Source organism: Lampetra fluviatilis, chromosome 17 (genome assembly GCF_964198595.1).
Source record: "Lampetra fluviatilis chromosome 17, kcLamFluv1.1, whole genome shotgun sequence".
In the NCBI taxonomy this organism is placed as follows: Eukaryota; Metazoa; Chordata; class Hyperoartia; order Petromyzontiformes; family Petromyzontidae; genus Lampetra; species Lampetra fluviatilis.
The window spans coordinates 13,922,233-13,935,345 of NC_136291.1; the positions used below are offsets into that span (position 1 = coordinate 13,922,233).

The 13,113-nt window shown below is 53.6% G+C and overlaps 1 protein-coding gene across 1 annotated transcript in view; it reads right to left on the reverse strand.

Annotated features, from left to right (window-relative positions):
- Window positions 1-163: 163 nt before the first annotated feature.
- NBN (nibrin) overlaps window positions 164-13,113 on the reverse strand; it is a 42,354-nt gene continuing 29,404 nt past the window's right edge. Inside the window, exons 10-18 of the mRNA XM_078864216.1 lie at window positions 11,116-11,239; window positions 10,322-10,509; window positions 9,520-9,674; window positions 8,817-8,941; window positions 7,357-7,527; window positions 6,475-6,636; window positions 5,536-5,634; window positions 3,952-4,046; window positions 164-1,008 (exon numbers count right to left, since the gene is read on the reverse strand). Coding sequence (XP_078720342.1) covers window positions 3,996-4,046; window positions 5,536-5,634; window positions 6,475-6,636; window positions 7,357-7,527; window positions 8,817-8,941; window positions 9,520-9,674; window positions 10,322-10,509; window positions 11,116-11,239 — 1,075 coding nt within the window. The 3' untranslated portion in view covers window positions 164-1,008; window positions 3,952-3,995. The remainder of the gene's footprint in view (window positions 1,009-3,951; window positions 4,047-5,535; window positions 5,635-6,474; window positions 6,637-7,356; window positions 7,528-8,816; window positions 8,942-9,519; window positions 9,675-10,321; window positions 10,510-11,115; window positions 11,240-13,113) is intronic.

The following is a 13,113-nucleotide window of genomic DNA, read 5'->3' on the forward strand; positions in this document are numbered from 1 at the left end:
GGTGATGAACACTGCTCTAATCTGAAAATGCGTGGTGACACTTTCAATGGCACTGGGAAACAGTTCTGAAAGAAATTGGATGGAGGGCATCCTTGGGAATCCCATTGGCCCTGTGGTGCATGCATCCATGATTGTGGAAAATAAGTCTTGGAAACCCAACGAAGCATGTGAACATGAATTTAATATTGACTTCACTACTCACCAGACCTTGCCATGAGTTAAAGAGTCGTCCTTATGCCTGGCCTTTAGTTAATAAAATATGGTGGGCTTCAAAAGCCACAGCTTTAACACAACCATCCCATCACGGTGCCTCGTGAATTTTACGAGTTTCCTTCCTATAATCCATGTACTTGAATATTGGAGATTTCAGCCCTGGCAAGATCCAATAAATCTCGTGAGTTTTGGAATTTCAGGATGAGCAGCTGCAAACAGTATGGGCACCGCAGATTTTTGAATTGATGGGTTATTAGGAGCATGGATTTGTGAGTTTCTCAATTTCCAATTATTTTACAGTGTTGCATGTATTGTATAATATTAACGTGCACAAGAAAACTAAAGAGATGCAAGCGGTCACAAGCTATGGGTTTAGTTAGACTCGAGGTGCAGGGACAGTGGAGGAAATGCATGGAGATCCAGGGCCCGACGACAACGCTCGTACCACCTGGCAGCCTGTGGCTGGCAAGGTCTGATGTGAGAAAACGTTCAAGAAATTCCAAGTGAGACGGCAAAGCTGTGGGGATGTGAGATACAATGTGGTTGCTTAATATTCACGTCAACGTTATTTCCTTAATTATGGATTGACTTATTTTTTTGCCTTCACAATAGGCTTACAAGTTAAACAGACTGCCCGTAAGTCCTCTGCGAACTCCCTTACTGACTCGAGAGTAACGCCAAGTCTTGGCGGACTCCCCTTTCCCAGTCTTTCTGTAGTCGGGCCCAGGTCAGGTGGCGTGAGGGGCTGGAGTCGCCCCAGTCTTCCGCACATCACTCTTCGCTGGGACGCACGACCTGCAGTACACATGTGATACCGACGGCCATACTCAGCATGAAATCCAGTCAATAAACAATGACGGCGCATGCCGAGCAATCAGGGCCGTTAATGGGAGCATGCCAAGTTACACAATAATTATCCGTGTCGTGGAACATTATTACAAAATAAACAGTCGACGCCACCTTGTCATCTGGTGCCGCGTAAAAATAAGTATTAACTTTTTATTTTACCAGGTAAGGTCCACTGAGCTATTGTAGTTATTTTTCAGAATCGACCTGAATCACAAATTATAGCTCAAAGAAGTGGCTTATCACGTGTACATTTGTAGTGCCATAAGAGGGGAGGGGCTGCTGGGGACTCTGGGATCCTAGGCAGATAAGCCTTGGCGCCAGGATCCCAGGCACCCCAGCCAGTTAAGCCCTTTGGCACCACCAACGGGGGGGGGGGGGGGGGGGGCTGTGTGTGCTCTGTGGAATATCTGGGGGGCGCACACAACCCGACCCCTCGTTGGGGACGAGGCATAAAAGGGCAGCTCCCTGGCCGATCGGGGCCAGTTGTAGCTCAAGACCCAAGACCAGCCAGAGTAGGACCCTGGACCCCCTCGTCCCGCTTGTCCTTGTAAGGGCCGGGACGCTGTGAGGGCCAGTGGTGGGACTCTGGGACTCCCGGCTCTACGTCCTTGTAAGGGCGAGTTCCGAGGAAGCCAGAGTCCAGACCCGCACCTTGGCTGGGTCGGGTCAGATTAGCCTCCCCTAGGGTAATTGTAGCCGGAGGACCCCAGAGTGTAGCCAGAGTAGTGTATCTAGGCTGTGTACCTAGGCTGTAACAGAGTATCAGGACTGTTGGAGTGTTGTATTGTAATAAAGAAGTTACCTCTACAAGTGTCTCCGGAACCCATTACACATTTATAGCAGCAAATACTAAAAAAATGTGCACATCCCATCAGCCACGTGGCCTGGAGATGCACAATTTCAGCAGCATTAGTTCAAAGCAAGTAAACTTTGGGCCGGTTCCTCATCAGCAGGCCTGATGGTGGACTGCCATTATAGGCAAGGACAGTCCATTGTGTTAAAGCAAGCCATTATTGGTGATGAGACAGACTATTGAAGCCCGAGAAAGCCGTGCAGGTGATGGGAAGTGTAACAAGACTTTTAGTACTGTTGTGGAGAGCCAGATGTGAAGGTGGCATCATATGCTAATAGGTGTTATGGAAGTTTACGGATGTGAACTTTATCTGGACGTTGGCCAGGAATTGAACGGTGGCACAAATGAAAAGTGGTCGTGGAGCTGACAACCGCATTGGAGCGCTGAGACACCGCTGCAAACAACTGGGTTCGAACCCAGGCAGCCACCGGGGAAGTCACTGGGTGTTTCACAGTCAGCAAGTTGATAGGTTCACCCTGGCTTCCAATTATGGCACAACACTCATTGCCCAGTTGGGTTTCCCTGAACGTGACTGCCTCCAGAGGACTCAACAAAGCAGCTGTGAAGTTGATCTCGTCACGGAACCCTCCGGGGTGAAGCCAATACACGGCTGCTGCCGACTGGGCACCACGATGATGAGATGTTAACTGCCTCGCCTGGTATACAGGAGGTCGTGGGTTTGATCCCAACAGTGACACCTGCTGTATATTTGGGAATAGGCTTTTACCCTTTCTGCCAATAAAACAGGTGTTAAGATTATCAAACACCAGATAGATACCTTTTCCAAGGCATGAAATCTGCATTACTCACACATACTTGTGGCAAAATATGCAAACATGCTCTGATAATATATGGCATTGTCTTTGAAACTGATTGGCCTACACCAAAGACAGACTACTTTAAATCCTTGTCTCACCACCAGTGTGAGACCAGAGAACGCCAAAAGGCGAACAGTACAAAGTATCTGAACACTTGTAGCTCGGGTCGAGAAGTTATATCTATGAGATACATTTTTCCCAGCATCCAAAATTATGAAAAATAAGTATATAGGTTTTACCCTTTCTGGCAAAAAAACAGGTGTTCAGGTTTATATTTGGTGTTTGGACATATTAATACCTGTTTTATTGCCAGAAAGTGTAAAACCTATATTCTTCTTCTTGGTTCTTTCGGTAAAGTCACGACAGACCTGGTTTCACCTGAAGACGGCTGCTTGTGTTGTGGCCAAAACGTCGTGAGAATTATTTTATTATGTTTTATTTTTATTATTTTATTACTTCCTTTCTACGTGACTTTACCGAAAGAACCAAGAAGATGAATCCCTGCAGTCACGAAAGCTTTAAACCTATATTCTTATTTTTCATAATTTTTGATACTGGAAAAAAGGTCCCATAGATATGTATTTTTGGAGTTTGCGTGTCTCACCGTGGTCGCGTAGACTTTTCCCCAGGTCCTCTGGTTTTTCCCCCCACATTTCGAATCAACATCACACATTTAGAGTAATTGGCTGCTATAAATTTCCATAAGATAAACCACTTTTTTGAGCTGTCATTTGTGACCATGTCGCTTTGGAAACATAGTTGTTTGGCTCAGTAGGCCTGACCTGGTAAAATAAGAATATTTTAGTTAATATTAAGTTTAGACTCATCTCCTGTTCAAGACCTTCAAGGGCCACATTCTTCATGTCTGTAACTTAACTTTACTATGGTTTATAAACGTCGTTTGAGCAAACCTTTGTTTCAGGAAATGTATTTAATATGTCTCGGCACCGTTTTCTTCTTGACGCGGGTGTTTGTGCTCAGGTTTCTATTTGGTGTTTTTAGCTTAAGATCTCTGCTTCACGGTTTTGCGTGCTTCCTTTTGCCATTAAGTTGACCCAAGTGCGTCGTGTCACAAACGAGGCTCATGCTGGTCTCTCGAGTTCTCAACTCGTTCAAACGAAATAAACCAAACTCCTCTGGCCCAAGTGGCACAGGCCTCACCGTGAGACCTTCGAGTGGGGTAATGGCACAATGCCAACAGCCACCATCAAAGATTACCAAGAGGTGGCGACCGGTGAGATGTGCAGTTGCTGCACGCCCTTTCACCCAAACAGATTGTCCGCTAAGACTTCCTCCTGGGTTCTTTGACTCTCCTGCACAAGGCGACATGACAGAAAATCATGGGGCACGCCAAACGGAATGCACAAACGTACGATAACGCTGCACACTTCCCCAAGACGTATTAAACCATCTGGTGATGGTGCTGCTGCTGCTTTGGCAGCGGTGCACAAGGGCAGTTAACAAAAACAACTCAACACGTTCATCAATTGCAACACTGTGGTCTCACAAAAACTAACAGACTACGTTTTGGGTAACGACCCTTCACAGCCCAAACTGCCACTCTGGTCTCTCTGTCCACTGTGCAAAAGAAGCGCCATGACAAGACATGTCACCGATTGGATAGTTTTCCTTTTTAAGGCCACAGTGTTGTTATTGACAAATGTGCCCCCATGTCCCCCACATCATCACGTCCACCGCTGCACCCACGTCCCCAATTCACCCACGTCCCACACATCACCGCGTCCCCCACACCACCGCGTCCTCCACACCACCGCGTCCCTCACACCACCGCGTCCCCCACACCACCGCGTCCCCCACGTCCCCCATAACACTGCGTCCCTCACATCACCGCGTCCCCCACACCACCGCGTCCTCCACACCACCGCGTCCCTCACACCACCGCGTCCCCCACACCACCGCGTCCCCCACGTCCCCCATAACACTGCGTCCCCCACACCACCGCGTCCTCCACACCACCGCGTCCCTCACATCACCGCGTCCCCCACACCACCGCGTCCCCCACACCACCGCGTCCCCCACACCACCGCGTCCCCCACGTCCCCCACACCACCGCGTCCCCCACGTCCCCCACACCACCACGTCCCCCACGTCCCCCACAACACCACGTCCCCCACACCACCGCGTCCCTCACACCACCGCGTCCCCCACGTCCCCCACACCACCGCGTCCCCCACACCACCGCGTCCCCCACACCACCGCGTCCCCCACACCACCGCGTCCCCCACACCACCGCGTCCCCCACACCACCGCGTCCCCCACACCACCGCGTCCCCCACACCACCGCGTCCCCCACACCACCGCGTCCCCCACACCACCGCGTCCCCCACACCACCGCGTCCCCCACACCACCGCGTCCCCCACACCACCGCGTCCCCCACACAACTGCGTCCCCCACATCACCGCGTCCCCCACATCACCGCGTCCCCCACGTCCCCCACATCACTACGTCCCCCAAACACCACCACGTTCCCCACACCACCGCGTCCCCCACATCACCGCGTCCCCCACACCACCGCGTCCCCCACACCACCGCGTCCCCCACGCCACCGCGTCCCCCACACCACCGCGTCCCCCACACCACCGCGTCCCCCACACCACCGTGTCCCCCACGTCCCCCACACCACCACGTCCCCCACACCACGACGTCCCCCACACCACCACGTCCCCCACACCACCACGTCCCCCACACCACCACGTCCCCCACACCACCACGTCCCCCACACCACCACGTCCCGCACGTCCCCCACATCGCCACGTCCCCGTGTCTGCTCCTCCAGTCACCTCTATCCAGGCGTGGTCGTCGGTCTCCTCCTCATGGCTGTACAAATCGGAGACGGCGATGACGACGCGAGGCAGCGTGGACGTGACGCTGCGGGCGGCCTGCACGCCGCACGATCGACCGCGCTCCCTCACGTTACCGACGACGATGACGCCGTGGCCGCAGCGTGTTCACCTCTTGTTTCAGAGGTTCGTGGTTCAAATCCGACGGTTCGCCCTGGTTACTACTGCGGGCGCTGTAAAATACTCCGCACGGGCTGCTTCGCGGTGGACCTTCGAGATCTCGTGGTTTCTACAGAAAGTGTGGCCTGCTACATGTTGGCGTCATGGTGCAAAATGACGTGCTCATGACTCAATTGGGATCGCACACGGCAACACCACCCTCGACTGTGTAGCGGCCGCAGACTGTCTGTAAAACACAGCAGCCGGCGCCTTCCCTCGTGTTAATTTTACTACAAGGTCCGATCGTGTCCGTCCGGTGATGGCCGGTTGCCGAACAAATACATTATAAGGTCGCACTCATTCCACACAAAGTGCTTGCCACAAATGAACCACAATACCTTGCTGATCTCATGAAGGAACAAACTAATAGCACGCGAACTCCAGTCATCCTCACAACAGCTTTTGGCTAACCATCGAACAATGACGGTCACTGCATCGCGCATTTTCAGATGTGCTTCTGCGGCCGTCTGGAACGTTCTTCCTTCCAATATTAGGAAGCCACTGGGAGCTTTACCACCAAGGCGAGAGAACACGAGACCTCTAAATTTACAACAGGCATCGATCCCCTGGGTCTGGGATAAAACTCATGCCCTCCTGCGCACCAGGCAAGGGAGATAACATTTCCTTGCCACCGTGACACCTGTACGTTTGGACGCGGGCGTGCGACGAACTCCACCCGTCCCACACCGGAGGCGCCCTGGCTCCTTCGGGCACGCTCACCTTCCTGAATGTCTTGAAGTTCCTGCGGGGGGTGCCGCTGGGCAGCGTGGAGGTGTCCGGGAGCCCCGCGTGGGGAGAGGCGGTGGGCCTGGCCAGCACCAGGGAGCGGAACTCACACAGCAGCAGCACCGTGGGGGCAGTCACATCCTCCGGGTCCCCGGCCTCGAGCAACGCGCACAGCAACACCACGTCAGCAAAACCACCACCGCCACCATCAACACCACCGCCACCATCAACACCACCACCACCACCACCGCCACCAGCAACACCGCCACCAGCAACACCGCCACCACCACCAACACCACCACCATCAACACCGCCACCATCAGCAACGCTGCCACCAGCAACACCGCCACCATCAACACCGCCACCATCAACACCGCCATCAGCAACACCACCACCATCAGCAACAACACCACCACCATTAACACCATCACCAGCAACACCACCATCAACACCACCACCATCAACACCACCACCAGCAGCACCACCATCAGCAACACCATTTCGCCTTGTATTTCTATCCCTCCACATAAAAGTTTTTTTTTTACACATTCCATCAGTCACACGGATTTCTGCGAGTGCACAATTTCAGCAACATTGGCTCAAGACAAAAAAAATCTGGAGCGATTTCGACATTCAGTGGCTCATCGGCAGCCAGGCTGGTTTTTAACCAATGCTGTCGAACTGCCGGATGTTTATAGGCAAGGAGACTCTCTGCTGGACGCGAGTCCGAGTTTGACGCAAGACCCTACAACACGACCTCCGATTATGCACGGTGCGAAGTTCAACGTACGTACACCCACACAACGCAGATTAACCACGGAGGTCTCCTTGAGAGTGGAGCGGCCATGGGGGGGCTCGCGTGCGGAGGCGTCTCACCACTACAGGCTCCTGCTTCACAGGTGGGGAATCCGCGCATCTCCTCCGCTTTGCGCTTGGGCCGCCAGCTCCCTCTTGCGTCTCCCCCTCCTCGCTCGGCTCCTCCATGGCAAACTCCTCAAAGCCCTTCTTCTTCTTTGTCGCCATCGTCTGCGTGTGACTCTGTTCCGACTGTGAACGCAAATCGGCTGTCAGGTGGGGGACCCTGCAGAGAGTCAGAGGCTCCCTGCTCAGTCAGAGGCTCCCCGCACCGATGAACAACATGGCAGCACCCAACTCCACCGCTGAGCCAGGGGTGGCAACATGTTAACTACCTCGCCTTGTATACAGGAGGTTGTGGGTTCGATCCCGACCCTGAAGCCTGTATATTTTGCCGTTTGCATGTTCTTCCCGTGGTCGTGTGGATTTTTCTCCAGGTCCTCCACGTAATTCCCTCCACATTTAGAATCAACATCACGTGTTTAAGAGTATGTGGCTGCTATAGATTTCCACGCGATAAGCCAATTCATTGAGCTATCATTTGTGGCCAAGTCGCTTTTGAATTAAGAGCTATATAAATCAGTAGGCCTTACCTTTAAACTAAAAATAGTTTAGTTTTAGTTTAATTCCCATGGCAGACGCCAGTTTCTGCATTGGACGACTTGAGATGAAGCTGAGATGAAGCGGAGATGAAGCCGAGATGAAGCTGAGATGAGGTGTGCACTAATGAGCGGTGCCCTAGCATATTTTTATTACTCATCCTGGGCAGACGATAGTTACTTGAGTGTCCTACACAGTGACGTTGCTTCACCATTGAAGATGGACACTTAAAAATCAACAACAAAAGAAAATGTAACACGCTGCACAGTTTCTGGAAGCAGCAGGAAGGCAGCCAGCATCTGTGCCAACAGTTGCCCAAGATCTGTGGTCCTATATTGGGATGTTTGCCCAACTCTATGCCCGAGAGTTCACACACGTGGGAGGAAACCGGAGAACCCGGAGTAAACCCAAGCGTGCTAGATGGGTAACACTTACCTCGCTGTACAGATGTAAATTAACCCGCTAGTTGTACTGCCAGCATATCCTGGTCATAAGCCAGGAGCTGGAGACCTCGAGGCCCAGGGTAGGCTGGGAGTTTCACGACCTCGTGCGTGTTTCACGAGCCCGTGTGTGTTTCACGAGCTCGTGTGCGTGTGATCCGCCAACGCTCCCTGCTGCCTCCGCAGTGCCGTGTCACGGGCCAAGGGCAGCACGGCCGCCGGGGCAGCACAGCCACAGGGAGGCGGTGGCAGGGCCCGTGTGGAGCCGCACGCACTCGGGGCCCAGGGGCCACGGAGCACAGCGAGCGTGCGCCTCACGCTGAGCAACTCCACCAGCACCGTGAGCTGCGTGGCACACAGAGGTGCTGGCGCAGAGCGAGACGCTGGTGCACTGCGATGCCGCGGGAACTCTTCCACCCACGCCCCGAGCACCGGCCTCACCGGTGCTGGCACGCCTTCCGCGTTTCCTCCCCGCGCACCAAGCTCGCCCGCTGGGGTCCTGGGTGTCCCCGCAGTCGTCTTTGGGGGAGCCGGCTGATGCGAGTCCTCCCCTCTTGTTCCGTTGTCTACACAAAGGCATGTGGTGCGATCCTCACATTCGTGCTGGGCATCTCCACCTTGAAGCACAAAATAATCATCGGCGTGCTTCTGCAGAACACAAGTGACTAAATGAGACGTACGATACTCCTCCTTCGTATTCGTGTCTTTACGTCATTTTTTTACACATCCCATCAGCCACATGGCCTTCTAGGAATACATAATTGCAGCAGCATAGGTTCAAGCAAAGCAAACTCTGGACCGGTTTTGACATTCAGCGTCTCAATAGCACAACCAGGCTTCCTTTGAGCTAAAGCTGCTGTGAGATTAGGCACTACCAGAGGAGGCCGCGTGGCTGATGGGATGCGTAAAAGGCACGTGTTTGTTTTACGTAGAGGGAGAGACAGGGGAAGGAGGCGAATTGTCAGCGCCGCTTCAACGCGGAACACAGCGCAAGAATGTCGGCCAAAAGCGGCCGGGCGTGGATAGGAGGGGAAAGGGGGCGTGCCACACGGCAGGCGCGCGGCGCGCTACTGGGTACGGCTGTGTGGGCAGGCTGCAGGTGGGGGGCTCATGCACAGTGAGGCGCCCATGGCAGGAGGACTACCTGGGTATGGCTGTGTGGGCAGGCTGCAGGTGCGGGAAGTGCGATCCCCGGACTCCGGCCACGTCAGGGTGGGGGGGGGCTGCTCCGCCGCTCTCGACACCTTGGGGGGCACCGCGGAGCCCTCGTCGTCGCCGTCGGTGCCGGCGTGGCGAGCTCTGCGCGAGACCGCGACGGCGGCGCTAGCCTGAGCCAGCCGCCCTGCCCAACACGATTCTATGCCACCATCGTACATACGTGTGTACGTTGAACTTCTTTCGCGCCGTACGTAGCCAACCGTGCTAATCGAAGGTGCCTCAATGACTCACCTGCTGCTTGGGGCCAGTGGTGGAAATTACATATTCCTATGGCTGGGGTAAGTTTGTCCACAGGACACGTGCTGTTGAGTTGCCCACAAAGTGGTGCTCATTTTATTGGCCCCAAAGGGATTTATTATTCGTACACTTATTTACACAGGGGAGCCTCGCTGAGTCTCAAGACTCTTGTTCAGGTAGGTCCTGGCAAGTTTTCTCAGTAGTGGGCGATGTTGTTGCCGTGTGCGATCCCAATTGAGTAATTTTCAAGTAATTTTTAAGCACTGGGATGTCTGGCCAATACCGTTTGCATTGTACGTCTTTGTAGCTATGCGAGGAAACCGGATAACTCGGAGGAAACCTCGACAGAACGGGGGAGAGAACATAAAAACTCCACAGAAAGGTGCCCGAGTCGGGAATCTAACCCAGGGGCTTCGTGTTGGGAGGCACGGGCGGTACCACCGCGCCACGTAGCGCAATGCCGCAGCTCGGCGGCCCCCTCTGTGCGTCACCTCTTTCTGGACGACGGCTGGAAGTAGCTGGTGATCGTGGCCTTGGCGCGAGCGGCAGGCTTCTGCGCAGAGTCGGCGCTGTTGCACGGCCCTCTGGGCTGGCTCTTCGTGGACAAGGAGGAGCCGTCCGCAGCCTCTTCCTCGTCGTCTCGGAGGACCGCGGCGGTGGCTGCTCCCGTGGTGCCCGCCTGCACACGACACGAACCGTCACAGCACCGCGGGCGGTGCGGCCATGCGAGTGACGAGCCACTTGTCTACAGGGGAGCGACGAGCCGCTCCTCTACGAGGGAGCCGCCCCTGCAGGAGGGAGCCACCCCTCTGCGAGGGAGCCGCCCAAGGAGCGGCAGGGTGGTGGCACAGCGTCAATTCCCGACTCAGGAGCCATTCAATGTGGAGTTTGTGTGCTCTCTCTCCCCCTGTCCTGCGTGGGTGTTCCTCCGGCTTCTCCCGTTTATTACCATTAATATTACCGAGCTTGTTTACTGCCACGTTTTCGCAGTAAGGCACGATGTTCTTGTCTAATCCAAATCAAGTCATTTGAAGTGTAATTTTCAGCTTTTGAGAAGTTTGGCCAATACTAGTTACTTTGTTTTTTTTAGTTATGGGAAAAAACCAGTGAACATACACACACAGAACTTTGAAATCTTGTCAGATTCCCTCGTGGCTCTGGTAGAGGTGACGGCACGGAGCGATGTCATGGGCTACCTCTTCACCCGTTGTATGCATGTTGAACTTCTTTCGCACCGTATGTAGCCAACCGTGCTAATCGGTGTGGTTGGTGCTGGGAGACTCACCCGGACTCCTGGTCGTCCCGGGTCCCGGCTCATGCTGGTGGCCTCCATGGGAATGAGCGACCTCTTATCCAGGGTCTCATCCACCTGCTGCAGCTGGGAGCCGCTCGCCGACTTCATATGACAGCTATTTGCATCGGACACACACAGGAGATAAGACGAGTGGAAACGTCCTTCACGCATGCCCGGCGACGTTCGGTGACGTCAGAGTGTGGCGTTTTTAGCAAACTTCATCAGTTATGACCGGTCTTAGGTTGGGCGGCAGGATGGCAGAGCGAGAATGACCTGGGTCTGACTCGGGCGACTTTCTGTGTGCGGTTTGCACGTTCTCCCCCTGCTCTACAAGGGTTTCAATCACACAATGTAAACCAGTATTGGCCAAACATCCCAATGCTGAAAAATTACCTGCAAATTACTAAATTGGGATCACACAGCAGCGGCGGCGGCAGCAGCAGCAGCAGCATCGCCAGGGGGGCTCCCGCAGCCCAGGGGGGAGCAACGTGCCCAGGGCTGCATCAAGGTAATTGAACTACGACTAGAATGGTAAATGAGTTACCAGCATTTTCCCATTTGAATGCCATTGTTTGTTTCTATATAACTGAAGTGTTGCATATTGTTTGTGTATGCTTTGGAGGGCCATAAACAAATGTATTTTTTCCAGGTAAGGCCCACTGAGCTATAGTAGAACCTCTGGTCACGACCATAATTCGTTCCATAACTTTGGTCGCAACCTGATTTGGTCGTGACTCGAACCTGATTTCCCCATTGGATTGTATGTAAATACAATTAATCCGTTCCAGACTCCTACGAACTGTATATAAATATTGTTTTTTAAAGATTTTTAAGACAAAAATAGTTAATTATGCCATAAAATTCAGTGTAATAGTAAACTAAATGTAAAAACATTGAATAACACTGAGAAAACCTTGAACAACAGAGAAAACTAACATTGCCGCGGCAAGGTTTAGAATCGTTCAACAAGATGATTGTTTCGTCTGCTACATCAGTCGGTCGATTCTGAGAGAGAGAGAATATTCGTATGAGCAATTCATGTTTCTATTGAAAGTAAGTTGACAGCGCCGCAGCTGGCTGCAGTCCCGGATCGCTCTCACAGTTTATCAACCGTAACCACACCTCGTACCTTACCCTCGTCCTTCTTCACTCACCACCGCTCTTCTTACTTTCGTCTTCCATTACATTTTTCATATAATTTATTTTGTTTCAGTATTTTCATTATTACTTTGGCGTCGCCCGAGTTTTGGGTGGCGGCAGATCCCTGCACCCAAACCCGCCCGCCTCCGTGGTCACTGCACACGCCTCGCGGCGCTACAACAGCTGACAAATGTCGTTTACTGCAGTGTCACACAACCCGCCTAAACTGCCGCATCGCACAGCTGTTGGGCAGTGCGAGTAAACGAGGCCTGCTGCTTCGACTCACGAAGCTGGAGGACGCTGGCTGTATTGTTCATGCGGCGCGGCTTAACAGCCGCCCCGGGTACGGTTTCTACCAGCAACGTCATCACAAGGCACCTCTTCCTCCTCTATCAGCGAGTGTGAGCTTGGCGTGCCCCAGCATCGCCAGCAGGTGGGAGATCTACGTGCTCCGTCCAATGTTCACCACCATCAGCGAGTGGGAACGCGAGAGAGTTGGCTTGCCTGCTGCCCAGCACCACCAGTGAACGGGAGCTCTGCGAGGTTCGTCCATCCTGCTGCATCACCTGTGAGCTGGAGCACAGCGCGTGGTCAGCTAATCCACTGGACTTCGTGTTCTTCTGGCTGCTCCATTGTACGCCCCGCCTGCGTGGTTCTGTACGCCCGTGTACGCGCTCAACGTGTGTTTACACGGGCGTGTTTGCATCCGCTACGTACGGGGAAGTGCTTGCTGACAGCGTGGAGCTTGGACAACGCCACCTCGACTTGCTGCTCAGGGCAGCAGAGCCGCTGATTGGAGTCCACCCGAATCCGGGCCCCTTCATCAGCACCATCGGTGCAGCACGGGCT